This window comes from Convolutriloba macropyga, chromosome 6, assembly GCF_964194025.1.
Source record: "Convolutriloba macropyga chromosome 6, txConMacr16.3, whole genome shotgun sequence".
In the NCBI taxonomy this organism is placed as follows: domain Eukaryota; kingdom Metazoa; phylum Xenacoelomorpha; order Acoela; family Convolutidae; genus Convolutriloba; species Convolutriloba macropyga.
Genome location: NC_134473.1, coordinates 24,621,515 through 24,640,298, shown reverse-complemented (window position 1 = coordinate 24,640,298; position 18,784 = coordinate 24,621,515). Strand labels below are relative to the sequence as shown.

General features: G+C 34.4%; 1 protein-coding gene across 1 annotated transcript in view; it reads left to right on the top strand.

Annotated features, from left to right (window-relative positions):
* Positions 1 to 18,784, top strand: part of LOC142341589 (ephrin type-B receptor 4a-like) — a 42,757-nt gene that overhangs the window by 9,819 nt on the left and 14,154 nt on the right. The window contains exons 4-9 of the mRNA XM_075392639.1: positions 3,349 to 3,990; positions 5,924 to 6,225; positions 8,130 to 8,339; positions 11,375 to 11,464; positions 16,076 to 16,282; positions 18,264 to 18,398. Coding sequence (XP_075248754.1) covers positions 3,349 to 3,990; positions 5,924 to 6,225; positions 8,130 to 8,339; positions 11,375 to 11,464; positions 16,076 to 16,282; positions 18,264 to 18,398 — 1,586 coding nt within the window. The remainder of the gene's footprint in view (positions 1 to 3,348; positions 3,991 to 5,923; positions 6,226 to 8,129; positions 8,340 to 11,374; positions 11,465 to 16,075; positions 16,283 to 18,263; positions 18,399 to 18,784) is intronic.

Below are 18,784 nucleotides of genomic sequence, written 5' to 3'. Positions count from 1 at the left end.
GGTCTCAGGGTCTGATAACAACATCCGGCATTTTTTGAAGTGAGAACTCTTAACAATGAGCACTGCTGTCAGGATATTAAAATTTAAATTTAACCCAATTTTTTCACTCTTTAGATAAAAGGGCTTCATTTAATATACACAACGTGACACAACTTGTATTACAAAAAAGTTGTTTGGTTTCTCTGTAGACGCTGCTATTCATGCTCTTGTTTTTTAAAACAAAAGATTCTTTGAGAAGTGGAAAATGGGAGCTCGGAAATATATTTTTTATGTTGAGCTAGAATGAAAACATTTTGAGAACATCTGCGCATAGCCTCAAGTGTTGAGCATTTGGTCTTTTGAAAAGTGTGAAAATATTGTCATTGTCACAAAATTTTCCTTAGCTTTGTTATCCTTTGTTGTTTTTAAAGGAATACGCTCTGGTTAAAAATAAACAAAGTGCAGAGGCAACTTTTGGGGATTTCTTTGAAAAATAAAGTTGAGAATAGCTGCTGAGAATAGAGGGGTGCTTAATGTTTTGATTGAGCAGGTGAAAATGGTTCAAAATTTTGTGGGGAAAACTCGTTTGCTTTCGAGAGGAAAGCGGCCTAAAGGGAACTTGCAAGATTGAATAATTTAAACACTTTTTAAGACCACTCCATTTGAGTAATTGAGAATTTGTTTTACTTTAATTAATATCAAAATAACCAACAAATATTCAAGCTTAAATTTAGGAGGGTTTTAGAAATTGGTCGAGACTAATTGGAGATCTCGATTTCACTCTCACTGCCTAATTGTTTGTAAGAGATAAGTAGTTGAAGAAACTGCAAGCTCAGATAAGAGAGGAGAGGTTAAAATCAGTTTGTTTCAAGTAACAATCAATGCAATTGTAAATGGAACTGTAATTTGATGAGGATCACATGCAATTTTTTGAAAAAAACTGAAACAGTCTGAAAACGATTCTTGCCTCTTGTTAATTCCCACCCTCCTTATTCACAACAAATATTGCACACATTTTGTGTATCCTTTTGGCATTGCTGAAATCTAAATAAATCAACTGCTTTTTTGGCAATAAAACCATTGAGAATCTCCAAATTTTTTCAGTATGATCCAGCTAACCGGTTTAATTTATAGCAGAGCGTTTGTTTCTGGAACGCCATTTTTGATTGTTCAATTTTGTTATTGATTTCATATTCGTCGCAAGGATAACTTAAGGAGACTCCACAATTTTCAAAGGGGTTCCAGAAACAAACGCTTTGATATAAATTAAGCCGGTTGGCTGGACCATGCTGAAAGAATTTTGTAATTATCAAAAAATTAAACTGTAGGCGAAAAATAGCTATTCCGGATATCAAGTAGCTTTAATAAGCAGATATGCGCTTAAGCTATTACTCTCTCGGACTTTCCAATCATCGTTTTGTGTATTGATCTCAAACAAAGTTTACGAGAACTTTACTGGTCGGTACATTATTGAAACAGACAAATTTTGTTCCCCTATCCTATTTTCTTAACCAATTAGAGCTTTTAATGAGGCGTACGAGTTTTTTCGCGCAATCTCAGCACTGCTTCTATTCATGGCTGATTTCCGAAGTCATTTCAAAGAGAACCAAAACTGTAGTTTTTTTAATGAATTGTTTAATTTTTTAAATTGTTTGAAATTTCTGGTCGATAGGGTCAAATTGTTGTTTCTTTTTTGTAGCCTCTAAAGCAATAGCTGAGCAAGCTATTGATGTACCATTGTGTTTTTTTTATTTCCTCATTTCCTCATTAATATTGTGTTACGAATTGTGATGCAGTGCTCACTTGCGATCAGTTTTTTCATTCATGAAATTTTTTGAAAATGTTTGACCGACTCTATTTATCACTCTTCTTAGAGGACATATTCTTGAAGATATTACAATTTAGTCGATTGTTGTATGAGGAAGTTTTAGAAACAATTTACAGGTCTAAATCAAGTTCATAAACCACCGGAATTAAAAGAAAGCCCCAGCTTTTCCCGCATAGGTTTTTAGGTCTTTAATTTTCAGGAAAATTTTGAGGCTTCAGGTCTACAAAGAAATCACACCTTTTTTCTTACATGGGGTTAGATTTTTGTTTTTTGCCAATTGAATTGATATTGGAGTTGTTTAGTTTTATCGTGGAGTTTTGTTTTATTGGAGTTGTTTCGTTTTAATCTTTTTCACTTACACATTATCTGAGCTCAAACGCTCTCTAAGTGATTCAAAATATAAGATACTATGAATTATGTTTGAAGTAACCAACTGTGTTAAATAAAATGTCGACTGATCTTTAAAGTATTACCACGGAAGAAATCAAATATAAAAATGAAATTTTTCATGTCAGGTTTTGTCTGCTCGCTTTTTAACTGTTATTTAAAATGAATATATAAAAGTCAATACTTGATTATCTGCAGATAATGGGTCTCTTTAGGTTGATACCTAATTCAAATGTTCATTCTATGGTATTGTATTCTGGTTACAAGTCATCACTCCAGTTTTTTTTTTATTTTTTTGGTATTTGGATTTTCAAAAATTACTCAATTCCTACTTCGCATTTTCTTCAAGCTGTATACGAAGAAAATTAGGCACTTCGAGCTTTTCGTTAGTTTTTCTGTGCAACCAACTATTTTATTCTCTTTGTTCTACTTCATACTTTTTTCTGAAAAGATCCGTAAAGTTTTAGATTGATGCTGAAGATCAACTTTTGCTTTTTGCAGCCTATCGATGTTTTATCGACGTGAACGCGTAAAGTTTTATAAACTTTTTAAATTAGTTTTCTACTGGTTGTGTCTTGTGATCTGACCAGCGGAGCATAATTGAATTGGAAAGTTAATTTGAATTACAATCTGGCGGTCTTTACTAATAGTTTTCGAGCGTTAGTCACAATTGTGATTTATTATTTATCAAAGTGGGCCCTTAAGTTACTAGTGCTGGTAAAAGTGTACTAAGTTGTATTGAATACTTGTGTCAATTCTATTAATTTAACCAGCAATGTTCTGATAATTGTGATAATTAGACTCTGAAAAATGTACCTTTGTCTCTCAGTTGTTTCGCGTTTCAGTCTGTCATATGAAATAAAGATCTTCAAATCTTGCGATTTCTTAGAGAAATGTACTCATAAGTAAAATGACTAAATGTAAATAATTCTGCAAAAGTCGTCTCCCAGAGTAAATTGTTAATTTCTTGGTTTAAATCATTAGTTTAATACCGATCTTTATATTAAGTTAATCGTACATCATATCACCGCAGATAGGGAAAATTATGTACTCAACTATAGAGATCTAAGTTACCTCTAAAAAAATTTAAAAAAATTATTTAGTATACCTAGTTAACGTATTTGTAACTAGCTAATGTATTTTGTGCATTACAGGCTTCTGATCAAACCTTGTGCTGAAATGACGGCCAGTGGATCAGTAAAACCCGGGTGTAAGGAAGTGGTCAGTGTTGAGATTGGCTACAATTCACCCTCCGAGTCGCGTCCTCAAAAAAAAGTTCTATCCTTGGAGTCCGACCTTAACGTCAAAGCCGTCGAATTTCCTCCAGACGTGACTAAGTTTTCTATCAGCTTGGTGGACGAAGGCGTCTGCGCTGACCTCTCAAAGTTCAAGATTTCGGTTTTCGTTTGCAAAGCTAAAATTGTGAACTTAATCGAGTTCTCAGAGACTGTTTCGAAGGATGACATTGTTCGAACAACTGAAAAATGTGTCGACAATGCACTTAGCGAGAAACCTGTCAAAGGGTTTTGCTTCCAAGGTGGAGTGTGGAAACAACCGGACAAGAATCTATGTCGCTGCAAACCCGGATTTGAGCCCGACTCGAATCTGATGTCATGCAAGTCGTGTGAGCCGGGTTCCTACAAGTCAGAGACAAGTAATGGAGTGTGTCAGCGTTGCCCGTTGAATTCAAATGCCTATTACAGCTCATTTACTGAGTGTGTCTGTTCTGATAATTTCGCCCGGAAAGATCCAAAAGACGCTTCCCTTCCTTGTTTACCTCAACCGAACAAACCAAGGTGAGATAATTTATTGTCTGCGTTTTTCCGTTGAATTTATTTTTCGTTTCTTACGTATATTGTGTAGTTTTTTTCTGACACGATTTTGATTGTTAGTTTGAAAATAGGTGATAAGTTTCAAGAGACGAAAACGATTAAGTTTATTTGAAGTAGGCAGTATTTAAAAATAAACGTTTTGTTATTTTTCATCAACGTGTTTATTGGCTTGCTAAATAATCGATTATTCTTTTTCTGCATTTGTGATACAGACATTAGTCAACAGTAAACAAACACGAGTCTGTTCACGTTGAATTGTGAAATCATAATGGCTCAATAGGGGGTCCCTATTCGGGGAAGGGGTTGGCTAGGATCAGCTTTTTCAACTACTGGCGCACCCTTTCATTTGCTGTGAGGCCCCCAGATCCAATTTGTGATTAACTGTCAGAGGGAAATTGAAACTATTCCTTGTTCTGAGAGCCAAAAGGCAAATAACGGTTAGCTGAGTCCAATTTTTGACCTTAGCTTTTAGATTAGCTTTGCGAGTTATAATTAGATTGCTAATAAAATGTCTATGAGGAAAACTTGAAATATTTTCAGAAACTATTTGAGCAAAAAGTTGATTTGGGTTATGGGGCAAATTTTGCGTGATAAGTGTATTGGTGGGCTAATCCGCGAGTTATTGTTGGATTATAAGTTGACATAGATAGTTTACCTAGTGAGTTATGTTTCATAATAAGGGATTACTTACCAAATCCAGTATTGTATTATGAGCCAGACCCAAGTCAGTTAGTTATAGTTATAACTAGTTTACTACGCCAGCTGTTTTACAGAGCTCGCAAGAACTTTCGTGTAGGGATTGATAAATATCTTCGGGCTATTGTCTAAATAAACTCAACTAGCCTAAAAGTGCGAGTAATATTCGTCTGCTTGTAAAGCTGTCTGCTAGTTATTGTTCGGTTTGGGGTCGTAAATTTTGTCGACGGCCGAGCCCTTCCCCAAAACCCACCGCATGCTTTTCGCTCCTCGCCTATATCTGCTATTTTTACCCCAGAACCGGGGGATTAAATGTCAAAAATAACTACAAAACAAGCTTAGAAGTATAGCTATAATACATGGCATTAGCTTTGATTTGACTGTCAAATGAGACACCGGCTATTAACATTTACGTTTGCTGCAATTTGCAAAATGCAGTCCCAAAAATCACTAACAGCCACACACGCTTTAGTTTGACCTCAGGGCTCCAGACAATAACATGAAACTTAATATTTGTCTTAGCGAGAAAAAGTTTTCCATTTGCAAGTTTAAATATTTGTCGCTACCCGAAAATGTTCATGGTTTCGTGTGACGTTCCTTTTGCATAATTTAATTGCCTGAAAGTGTTTAAGAACTCACAACGTTAATGTTTGGTTGAGTTTGCACCGTGTAGTTCTTTATTCTGCAGTTCTGAGACATTTTCTGAAAAGATGTTTACAGTGAGATTTTCCAGTTTACAGTGTTTACAGTGAGATTGACTAGCGAGCAGCCATACATCTCGGTTGTAAAATCAAAACTATAAAAATAAAATATTGCACTCTGACTCTTGCTATTCTCAATTGAACACAGTTTTTCTTATTGAACTCTGCCCATTTTCTGCACAAGTTGAGAGTCTGTCGGTTTTTTCTGAGATTTCTTCTACGTTTTTATCCATATGTTTTAAGAAGATCGATATTTCTATTTCCGGGTTTATTCGCATAAGCTTCTCAATTTTTTTGACGCTTTGTTATGATATGATATGATATGACATGCATATGATCAAGTGTAAAACAGCTCTGAATCTTGCACTGTTCTATGATTGCAAATAATCTTGTTTGACAAACTCTATTACATTTTGTGCCCTAATCATATCTGATCATGTCTCTGTTTTGATGTGAATGAAATGTTTAGTTCTCAATGTGCTTCAACATATGTGTTTCAGATCTCTTAAAACAACCTTGACAACCCACAGTCAAATTGAGCTGTCGTGGGATCAACCTATAATGACGTCATATCAGATAGATCCTAATCCTGGTCCTATTTGGTACACTGTTCACTGCAGCCAGCCGCAGCCCCAGTGCAATGGGTTGCAATACATTGAGACTAACGAGACGAGAATCACCATTGATAAGTTGCAAGCTGACACTTCGTTCACGTGGCGCGTGTGTGCGGAGAATGCGGTGTCAAAGTTTATACAGTCAATGTCGAATTGTGAAACACTCAAAGTTGCGACACTTAAAATGGGTGAGTGTGTTTGTGTTAGTAATATCTTAAGATTTGGGGTTTAAGTGGTAATCTGTTTATTTTGCTTTGTTTGTTCAAGAGCCTATCTTATTTGATAATATGGTGCACAAGCTTACATTTTATAATGAAAAATGGAGCCAGCAAATTTTGATCACTCGATTTTTTTTGAAAATTGAAACAATTACTTTTGTGAACTGAAAAATGATTCCATGCTGTTTTGGTAATTATGTTTTGTTCTATGCGCCACGGAGAAAGGCTATATATAGATCGGTTATGTAGATTTAAAATAACTTAAGTAATCTAGAAATGCACGAAATGAACACACCGGGATATATGCAGTATGCTTGCGTTACAATTGAGGCATTTTTATTAAATCTTTGATCTTGAAAAATGAAAATGACAAAATCGACATTTTGAGACAATTGTGGCTTTGCGTGTTATTGGATAGCCATTTCTAATTCCTTAAAAATGCGAATACGTAACTGGTTCTTTTTAAAGTAGCCAGACACATATTTACATTACATCAAAGAACGTGTCAAAACAACCTCTAGCGAAAGGGTCATTTATAATGCACACCAAGTCAGGGTCTGTAGCCTTGTGAAATACATACCCTGTGCTATTTATTACGCGTGAAATAACAGAGATACCGAGAAATTGTTGCTTGGTTTATGGGGTTATTTCATCACTTGAACTTTGTCTGCTTATTAGTATACGGACCCTTACGTATGAGTGGGGTTGATTGGTTAGCATACGCCCAGTTTGGAAGAATTTTTAGATACTCTCTTTTCCTGTTCAATAAAATATGATCATTAATAATTCAATTGTTTTGCAACTAGTCAAGGATTAAATAGTTATGGAAATTGCTCGCTAGGTTCTAAAGTCATTTGGCATATAGAAACCATTACCACTAGAGCTATCCCTGCTATTCTTATATTAGTAAATGAATGTGCTAAAATTGAGCATCGCGGATTTGAAGTTACACTTTCGCCATGTTTAACCAAGAATGTCAGCTATGAAAGAATTTTGGTCCTGTTTTTGATGGGAAAAATTTGAAAGATAAAAGCTACTTTTTTGTTGATAGTTGTTGTATCTGAATGAAATACCCGTATATCCATTAAAATTAATATTTAGCATATCTAATTAAGATATAAAAATATGAATTATATATGAGAATGTTGTGCCATGGGAAATTAAACAGATCCGGATGTGTTGAAATGTTCTATTTAGGCTTACTAAGATGTATGTTCACTGTCCCTCCCTCCCACAGTCCGGCCCCTTTGTGTATGTGTGTATATTCTTTATATATTTATGTATATATGTCTAAAGTAAGGCGAGCTCTCTCTTATCGCCAGGTGGCATCTCTTCTCCTTCCACTCCACAACTCACCTCAATCAATTGGGAACTGCCAATCAACTCCTTAAATATATTATACCCCTTCATTCTCCCATATTTATCTCCAATCTTAACCTGCGCGCAGGGGGCTGGTTAGGAATGGTCGTATCCGGGGTACCAAAAGGGGTGGAATATTAATTGTTTTGATGACGAGCAATGTGAAAAATAAACAAAATTGAACTGTCCCTTTTGTGGAAATTTTTCTGTTTGTTCGTATTTTGTTGGTTACTAACAAATAATAACCAGAATGTTTAAATGCTTATCTTAGCATTTTTTAATATGGAACAATACACAATTAAAATGGCTCGCTTAAAATAAATTGAAGTTTTTCAAAAAATATCCCGAAAATTTCGGTTTATGCTGAGAATTCATCCGTTCAATGTCAGCTTCGCATGTTTAATAAAGGGGAACAAACATCAATAAGTTTAGATATTTTAATTTTAACTTTTTCGATACGAAGTCTTTGTTTTTAAGAATTAGACTTGATATTTGAACGAGTTGTAAATTTTCAGTGAAAGTGACAAGTTTGAAAGCTGATGTGAGTGACAACATGCAACTGATGCTGTACTGGTCGGAACCCGACAGTGTGGCAGACTCCTCTCGTGTTAGAGGGGGCAACTCGTACAGAATAAAATTCATCAGTCCTGGCAACAGTGTAGTCGTCACTATTGTCAATGGAACCACCAATTGTGTGGACAGATTCTGTTCATACATTATACCACGTTAGTTTAGACAATCTCAATCGGTATTGAAAAAGTTGTGATCAATTCAACCTTGAGATGGTTACAGAAAAACTTTAAAGGACTTGCTGTTAAAAAATGCCACATAATTTCTATCATTCACGTAGTTTTTTAGCACCTCATCCTTAAACTCAGAAGTGCGCTTCTTATTTACTGATATAATTGTTTTTTGAAATGTTTTAAACCCATTAACCTAGTGCTATCTCTGATTATAACAACATTAAATTCTTAAGTAAAAAAATATGCAAAATCGGTTCTTATAAGTTTTAGAGCTCCGGCTTAGCATCACGGTCATTAATCTACAGTTGTTCCTTATAACCACTGTAATTAATTTTGCCAGGTGTTTTTCTACCAATAAAAAATCCACAGCATACATTTTATTGTTTGAAACGTTTTGAAGCACGAATTATGGGACCATAAAGTTCTGGCTGAGTTCAAAGTTTTTTAACCGTGTTTTAACGAAATTTAGTTTTTCATTAGTTACCAATTTGCGGCCATTCAAGCACTGAAGTGTTTTTTATTGCATCAAGTCATTTCCTAAAATTTTGTAATAATTAAAAATTTTTCAGGTATATTTTTGCGGCAGTTGCTGTTAAATTAACGTTTTGTCAATACCGACTGAAATCAATTGAAGAGCTTACCTGTAATAAAGTGCGCAATTATGTGGCTATGGTTGCTTTTGTGACGTAACGCCTGCAATTGATTGAGTTCAAAATTGTATTCTTCTGTGATCAAAATCAATTTCTTCAAATCAAGGTCAATTTAAAAACGTCTATTGATAACAAAATTTGGAAAAAATGATAAAAAAAAGGTCATTAAGCGATGTGAAAAAGCCTTTGAAAAACTTGTTCTTAAACTGTTTTTTTAAAGTTTGATCAAATTGTGTAAATTTTTTTTGAATTAATCAAAACTTTTATGAAAAATTGTGATGTTTCCGTTATTTTTTTTGAACTACCACAGAAAACAATTGGAATTTTTTGGAAACTCCTTTGAAAGAACATAATCTTTTTCATATTTGAACAAGAGGAATATTTTGTTTGACTTCAGCACAGGTTATTTACTTAAAGATTTCTCAATCTTTTAGCCCTTTCGCACCCTTTGGAAGCAAAAAATATTAAATTGTGTGCCAGATTGAATTAAATGTGGGAAAGGACCCTGAATAAGTTGTGTTTGTTTTAGTGATTTTGCGGCCTCGAGGCAGAAGGGTGAAGAGATAAAACAGTGTAAATTTTGGGAGAGTTAACTGGGATAAACACTTGTGTTTGTTATCACTCTTGGGAGTTAAACAGTCACTTCTTTACTTTTGCCCCCAACTCTTAACTGTTTTGGCCCGGGGCTGTTTCGACTTTAAAAGCCCCCACAAGGAATTGATACGGCTTGCAAGTTAAGTGCTGGTCAATTTTTACTCAGATGATAAAATTCCCAATTTTCCTAGATTCTCTTTTCCCTTTAATCCAAATCTAGCCATCGAGTTCTATAAAAATATGAATTTTATGCGCATTGTAGATTTATCCTAATCTTCTCTTTTGAATAGTTTGCTAAAATTTCCATTTTGCGCCATGGAGATTCGCGTTAGGAAATATGCTAACTAGGTTTTAACGGGGCTTTAATTACAAATCGGTACCTTTGATGTTTAAGTGCTCGTTAAGGAGGAAAAATAATCAAGTGCTCAGTTTAAAAATTTCCCGCTTTGAACAAATTTCATAATTGGGTCTTTGTAATAAAGGGGCTAAAAATACCGTCTCAGTTGAAATTACTACTGGGCTATTTTGAATGCTGTTTAATATCTAGAGCTCTTTAACAATAGCCGCTTTTAACAATAGAGTTGCGCAATTTTGCGCATCCGCCATCGTAATTAATCCCAGGAGGGTTTATGAAATTTGTAGAAAAGTAAACTGTTCCGAACAAGCATGACAAAAGTGAGCAAACAGTTTTTTTAGTGCGTAGTGGCAATTGGGAGTTGCCTTTTTATTTGCTAATTAAAGCAGTGTTCACGCCCTTCAATTTTATTCATTCAGTAGAAATTGTAAACTGAAGTTCAAGTGGTTATTTTTGCGTTATATGTTCACGCCTTGTTTTGATTGAAATTTGCAAAATCTGAGGGAAAATTTGATTTTCAATCGCATTTCCAGAGTGATTTCTATTTTGAGAAAAATTTTGTCAATTGATCGAAGGAATATCAAAAGTTTTCTAACGTGCTTTTTATTTTTCCACGCTTTCCGCCCCGTTAGCGTTTATAGACAGTAGCAATAAAAGTTGAATTATGCTCAACTGTAAAAAGTGTCAATTCTCTTCATTAAAAGTCAACAATTCGTAAATTGGACTGTAAATTTACGTTGCTTCCTTCCTACCTTTTCCATTCTCTATTGCGTACGTTCAAGAAAGTCATGGAATAATCATGGAGAAATGAACCAGAGTATAGGAAACCTTAGCGCGGAAATGAAATTGGATGAATTTATTGGAAAGTGTCTCCTAGCGTCATTAATTGCAAATAGAAAGGGTACCCGAATGCTTTGGGTTTATTAGGCAAATAACATCTTCCTGAAATAAGACTATCGACTTATTCTAATTTTCCTGAGGGTAAATTGCGTTTTTAACCTGAGTCGTTTAATCGCTTGTGATAAAAATGTCTGCGCTCTAATTGAAGGAAACATGAACTGTGTTTGCCCTGTCAGTTTTAAAATGCAACTAACTCGGATGTGAAATCTTCCTTGCAAAATTTTGCCTCAAAATTTTGTCTCCTTGAATTCTTCTGTTTGAAACAGCCATCATTTATTTAAAAATTTGCATTTCGTGCATTTGATTGCCATGTATTGCTTCTCTACGACGCATAGGCAATAACGGTTGTTAATCAGGTTGTTTTGAAAACTCGATTATTTGGTTATCGTAAAGCGTTTAAATGGTCTCAAACTAACTTTGTATCAGTCATTGTAGTTGCTTGTTTCCTATTGTTCGAGATCCAAGCCCCAAAAGCAAATTGAGCCCTGGACAATATAACCTTGATGTTTTCGTTTCAGCAACTTTGCAGCCTGGCACGTATCAGTTTCAAGTGGGATTTGGATCTCCTGCCATCTTCTCTGATCCGATTCAAGTTCCGATTGATTCAAGTAAGCTTTTCAAAAGGGTAACATCCATTTTCTCCCCTTAACAAGTTTTTTTTTCAGAAAGTATGTGAGGAAAATTAGTATGCGCTTTTATTGGAAAAATTATCGCGCGTTTTTATATTGACAAGGGTTTTGTAGCCTTACAAAAGGTGAAACTAGACACTATAGTTAATATCTTAATAAGGTTCAAAAGTATCAGTAATGTTTCATCGAATTTCTCCTTTTACCGGGAAAAGAAGAATTTTAGAATTTCATTCACAGTATTTAGAGTAAGTTATGTATTTACAATCCCTAAATAACTCTTCAGTTTCTCGTTTGTTAAGTTTAGTCCAAGAAGAATAGTAATCGCCTCTTAAACACTATGGTATCTTGGTTGTTAGTCATTCGGGGGTTTCTTAGAAAGTCGCTATCTAAAAGAGCCTTATATTTGCATTCTCACAAAAGTTTTGATAGCAAAATTGCTCGAATGAGAAGTTATATCGTTTTGATCAATTTTGGTGGAATTCATTGGTAGAGCTCATTCATAAATTTGTTCATTCAAAGTCTTTATAGCAAACAAAGGCTTCTTATCAAATCTGAACAAATATGTCGCCGTCTTATTACTCCAAATCCAATCACAAAGTCAAATATTCAAACTATAAGCGTTTTGTTTGTAGTTGATTCAACCTATTTATCTCAACCTGATTTCTTGTAGTGTCTTATGAAAGAACTCACACTCGCTTTCTTTTTATCTATATTTTGCTCGCTTGTGCTCACTTGGGACCTTTGTTTGGATCAGATAAGATTCTTGATAAATGTCGTTCCGGATTAAAGTTGGGCCCAGGCGCCCGAGTTTTAAATCAATCTCGGCAAATGTGACTCCGGTTGTTTGTGGTCAGGCTATCAGAACACTCCTGTAGTACTCTGTTGTAATCCCTCTACTCTGATTGGTTGACCTGTCACATTGGAATGTCGACATTTGAAACTGAACATTTACAAATTAGTTTCGTAGGTTTTCGTATTATAGCGCAGTGTTTTCATGCAGTTAGTAAGCTTTGAAGAAACTAAAATCAATGTTTATTATAGCTGCGAAGCTGTAAGCTGAGCGTAGCTATATTGCGGTGCTCTTGGTTTTTTACAATTCAAAGAATTTGAATTGTATTGGGGCGCTGTCTTTTTTACGACTCGAAGAGGAGTATTGGAGAAGTCCTTTTTTTAATCAATTTTTGGAGTGAATTTTGAAGCGGGAAATGAAACGCGTGAAAAAATTTGGAGTGATTTTGGTGCTGAACAAAAGTGAAGAGCGGAGCGAAAAGAGAGTGGTTTTTGTTCATACGGCTGTTTTTGAGAGAGCGAGAAATTGATGTGTGAAAGAATTTTTTCTAAGCGAGCGAAATTTTTTTGTTCATGTGCGGCTTTTAAAAGCAGTTTTTTGCAACTTTTGATGGTTATGAGGTTTGATTATGATATTGTACTTGTTTTGGGTTTGTTTTGATAGGAATTGAATGTTTGAGGTGGTTAATTTGATTTTTAATACTAATTTGCAGGTTTTTGGTAAGTTTTGCTGATTTTTAGACGAAATTTAATGATTTTTTACCTGTTTTTTTTTGTTTTTCTGCTTTAAGTGGGATTTGAATAGAAGCTTGTTACTTAAGGAATTTTCAGACACCAAGTGACTAAGGTTTTGTTGCTGTAAATCATTTTTTTCTAAGGAAGAATGACGGAAAAATTGAGAACTTTTAAACCATTTTTCTCATTTTTTGCAGTTTTTCTTTTTTTTAATCTTATAAAGTGTCTTACCCACCCTTTTATAACTTGCCCGTTGTTTTGCGAGCTTTTCGTTGCTCTAATTGCAAAGGAATCTTATTCGGCTTTATGTTTCCTTGTACTTTTAAAAAAACTCATTTAGTTTCTATAGTTTTTTTTGTTGAATTTGTTTTTGAATGCCGTTTCTTTTCCTCAATTTTTTGTGGAATTTGTGGAAGTTTAGGGCTCATAATAGTTGTTCTAGTTGTTTAGTAATAAATATGGGCAATTTTGGATATGACTCATTTTTGTTGAGAAATATGACAGAAAATGGCGAAAATTGGAACCTTTTTTCTTAATTTTTTCTTTGCAGTTTTTCGGGTTTTTCTGTTTTTTGAGACAAGGTTCTTAGACTATTATGACTAGTCTATTGTTTTGCGAGCATCTGGATGCCCTATTGGCTGAAAAGATTTTTTCTTTGGATTTATATGCTTTTGTAAAATTAAGAAATTTACTAACTTTTTCCAGTTTTTTAGTGCAAGTTGTTTTTTAGAGCTTTTTTTCATAATTTGGCCTCCATTATTTTTAAAACATTCTCATAAGTGGTTTTAGTAAGTACTAGTTGTTTTGATGAAGTAATTTTGGCAGAGGGGATCTCAATTTATGACAAAAATTGATCAGATTTTTTTATCATATTTTAACAGATTTGATTTTTTTGTTTTTACTTTTTTGTTTTATGGTTTGGTTTCGGGAAACTCATAAAATAGTGGAGGCAAGTTTTTTCTGATGAGTAGTTGGACTGCGGTTAAATAGATTTTCACTTCGAGTCGTTTCCGGAATTCTTCCGGCTATGTTTTTTTAAGATCTGTTCAGACATTTTCATTATTTTGAAGTCAAATTGGAGTAGTGATTTTGGTCACGCCGAAACAGGAAATGGAGCGAAAAAGCGAGTGGTTTTGCGGCGTGAAATTTTTTCACTCTAATTTTAAAGTAGAGTGAGAATACGGTGTTTGAACAAAAATTCGCTTTCTCGCTAGTGGTTTTTTGTTCACATGCGGCAATTTCACTTTGATTTTTACTGTTTTTTCGATTTTTTAGATCGGATTTTTTTCTAAATGGTTTTTCCAATACATTCATAGTCCGTTCTAGGTCTAGTTTTCTGTTTAGTCAATGAAAATTCTTTGAATTGTCCGTCAGGACTTGTCCTGCTATGTTTTTTTTTTGTTTCGTCGTCTGACGCTATTTTTCGTTTTACATTTGTTCACAGAGCAAAGCTGAAAAAGTCAAATTTTCTGAATGACTTCTTCCTCTCACTAAGGGCATTTGCGCGCGTGACGTCATTTCTCACTCGCTTTAGCGAAAGCTTTTAGGTTATTTGCGTGATTAGATTTTGATCATACGTGACTTACCTCACTCAATAAAATGACTTTTGCACTTTAAAACTCAACTTTAATTTGAATTTGTTTAAGGTCAAAGGAACTCATATGTGCAGTAAAGGTCCCTAATAAGAGGGTTCTGTGGAATGAATTTTAACAAGCTTTATTAATTTATCGCTGAATGTTTTTTAGCCTAGTTTTTTGAACGGCGTCGATTTTTTTTCAATTTAGATCTGTATCTGTTTCTATCTCTATTATATGGCACGCAGGTCTATTCTTTCGCAGCTATTCCGGCAATCTGCCGGCTATGTTTTTTCAAGAAATCTATTGTTTTTCTCTTGGTTTTTGTAGCTTTGTTTTATTTAAAAAAAATGTGCCCTATGTTGTTTTAAAATCCCATTTAACGTTTTCTAATGAAGTATAGTTTTGAATGTAATTAAATTTAATCCTATGTGGGGCTCGAAAGTGAGGTGGTTTCAATTGTCAAAGGACTTCAATTGACTCAACTTGTGTTATTTGAAAGTCTTCAAATATAGAAAAGAAGTTAAAACATGCTTTTTTCGGCCTAGTGAGCGTGCGAGTATGTTTCGGTTTTGCGAGTAGAGCATCACATCCTTTATCATCATTATCGTCTGCGTGGTAAAGTAGCAGTAGTCAGTTGGAATTCAGGGTTGTGCGATAAACAGCAGGTGTCTGGAGCTCACGGGGATAGGGGGACTTGTGTTCGACACTTTTTTACCAAGCAAACAAAGGGGTCTTGAAAAGTGGGAATTTGTTCAAATATGCTCAGCAAGATAAACAAAATAATATACTTTGCTAAGTCGACTCAATCTGTCTTGAGTCTGGAAATTATCATGGAAATATGAAATTGAGGGAGTGTGTGTGTGTTCGGGAAGGTTTTGAAGGTTCATAGAGAACTATGAAGTAACTGGATCCCTTTAAGTCATTTCTCTCTGTGTAATCTCAAAATGACATTTTCTCAAACTGACAGCAAAATGTTAGTTTTTAAAACTTTGAACCGCTAGCTCTTTGCTCAAATATCACAATATCCTAAAATATAAAATTTCTAATATCAGAAGATTTTGGAATATTTCTTCGGGTATTGCCTGGCAGAAAAATGGTAGTTAAAATAAGCGTGGAAATGTAGGAAAAAATAGTGATAATGGTAAAAATTTGTTTCAATCATATTAACGTTTTCAAAAAGTATTAGGTTTGGTATGATGAACATCGAAAATATTTCCTTTCACTGCGGTAGATTATAGTCATCCATATTTGATATTTTAACACCTTTATAATGGCATATATAAATTATAATAGATAGTCCCGCCTCTTATTGGGTTAAAGAAACCATTATCAGCGCAAAAAAACAAACTTGAGTTTCCTGACAATTGGTAATGTAATGAAGGCAAGCAAAGATTCTTGAATAACCAGAAGCTTCCCGTGGTAACATTTTCTGGTGGTAACATTGGCTTTATGTAATAATATTAAATATTGCTTGACTATTGGTGTTTAGATCTTCCAATGAGCGAAGAGATCAGACGTTTGATGATTACAGTTGGGCTGTTGTTCGCAGTTCTTCTCATGATATTAGCGTCCTGCATTGCAATCTTCTGCTGCTGTAGACAGAAAATAGAACAGACGCACCCCAGAATCAAAACTACCCTCACTAGCAACTTCTACGAACAGTACACTACTATTGCACCTCCTACTATACAAGACTGTAAGTCTGTCTGCTATCTGGCACTTTCATGAGTTTAACTTATTTTAAGCAATTGATATAAGCTGCGGGTAAGCTATGTTTTAAGGTAAAGTTGGAGATCTAAGAGTACATTTACATCTAGGTTTTAGCTAGAGAAATTTTACATTTTTACATGTTCTAATTGTTTATTGAACTGCGCACGGTTGAAAGATGGCGTGAAGAGTTCAGATGATTATTTGCTTACTTAATACCAACAATTTTAACTTGTGATTATGAAGTTTGGCAGCAAATTTACAACATAGGCATTTTTCTCGAATTGCTAAAACTAAAAAAATATTAGATGGGAAGAAACCTGGGAAGTTATGGTAAAAAACCGTGGGCATTACTATTTAGCGATTTTGTTGAAAAACGTAAACGCAGGCGGAGAAAGGTATGATTTTTGCTCTAATGCGGGACGATTTTTTATTGGTTTTTGTTATGTGGGCGGTTTAGTCAAATGGACTCATTAAAATGAAAGCAAATGATCAGCATTGACGTTATGTGGAAAAGATATCACTTTAGCTGTAGTTTCCTATCAAAGCAGTACGTTTTAATATTGACGGTTTTCGCAAATGATTACCATTATACAAATTAAGTTGGACTTTTAAAAAAACGATGAATAAACTTTTCTCATTTTCAACTTTAATTGGTAATTAGAGAAGATCTCAAAAGTTGAACATCCATATTTTTTCTGTTCTAATCCATTTATTGATTTTTTAAATCTTTACTTAGCTCACTATTCAACATTGCTTAGAGTAGCAGTGAATTTTTTTAGATTGGTCGGAAGCTAATTTTTCAATTTAAATCGCGCAAGAATTAAGAATTGATCCAAATTAACTGTATTTTAGCAGATAGCTATAAAACAATGGCTATTGAAGGTTGAAGTGTACAATTTTAATGAAAGTTACAGCTGTGCGAGTTTAGTTGGGTCAGTAATTTGTATTAACAACGGGACTAATTAGCGTTTACGGGGGGCTTTTCAAACACTTTGGACCCCTCTCGAAGATTGAAGACTTTCAAGACGTGTCAAATCATTGTTGAACCACTTATACCTTTGAATACCTGTGTTGTTTTTCAAACTTATATCGCCCGAAGCTGTTTGATTGTACCTTTCCAGAAATGCACAGCCTATTTAATGAGTACTTTCTATTAATTGGCATTTATTATGATTTCTCTGACCATTAATTGCTATCAATTTGTTCGTAAAATTGAGTTTGACAAAAAAGTTCTTGTTGCTCTGTATATCGAGTTAGTTGAAAGAAAATTTCTGACAATCTTGTATAAAACGTGTGATTTTTAACCTAGTTGTCTAGCGTTAAACTTTTTTGTTGGTAACATAAGCGTATAAAGATGGACCGTCCGGAAACGCCCACAAATATTGTCATAAATGAATCAAATACAATCGAGCACCTATGAAAAATGTGGTTTATGAATTTGCCATGAATCTGTATTGTGTATGCGTGTCGTGGCGTTTAAAGAGTTTCTCATGATAGTACAAATGTAAAGTTCGCAAATGTAAAGTGATGTTCGCTCTTAACTATTGGCGTTAATCTACTTCGTAAATACTTCATAAGTTTGTTCAACGAAGCGTGGATGAATTAAAAAGTGTAATTAGAATTTAATGAACTTGGTAAGTTGTAGATCATAAATCCTGGTCTACATTATTTTCTCGTACTTAATGTTTGTGGGTTATGGTCAAACTATAATCTTTCAATGTTTCCAACTGATAGGTATATTTATAATTTGAAAGACTATAAAAAGATGTAAAACTGAATGATATGACATGAAAGATTAGAGTTCGAAAACTCAACAATTTATTTTCCAAATTCATTTTTTTTGGAAAATTGAAAATTATACAAGGTAGATAAAACTAAAGTGATGTTTCATCTATGTTGTATAAACTGGAAGTGAGTTACATATCTATATTTATTCAAGGGTATCATTTGTCTGTGCAATGTTTCAGATTCGTTCAAAGTGGCAGGTTTCGAAGGTGGATTCGAAGAGCCGACACTTCATCCCGACCCAGAAGCGCTCTTGGCAAAGTACACACGTGAACTAAACGAGAACCAAGTCCTCTGCAGTTACCAAAAGCTAAAAGGTCAGCTAAATTTTGGATACATGCATTTGGAGTTAGCTCAGATTCGGATTTTGCTTACATTACAAAAACAAGTCAAGTCAAATAAGCCAACTTTGATTGAGGTATAACTGAGCGTGGTCATGACTTTCATTTGAAAATTAAAATCTTGGACACATATTTAAGCACGCGTGTGAAGAAAAACAGCCGTTCTTTTCTGAACATTATGGCGACCTTAAAACTATTCATAACAAGCCTGAGTCGATTAATAATAAATGAGTTAAAATCTAACTGTCGACAGGAAAAACTTCACACTGACTACAACTGATATTTTTTGTTTTTGTCTTCTTACTGAAAGCTGTTGAAGTAACATTAAATGTTTCGCATGAGTACTTGAATGTTACTCACAG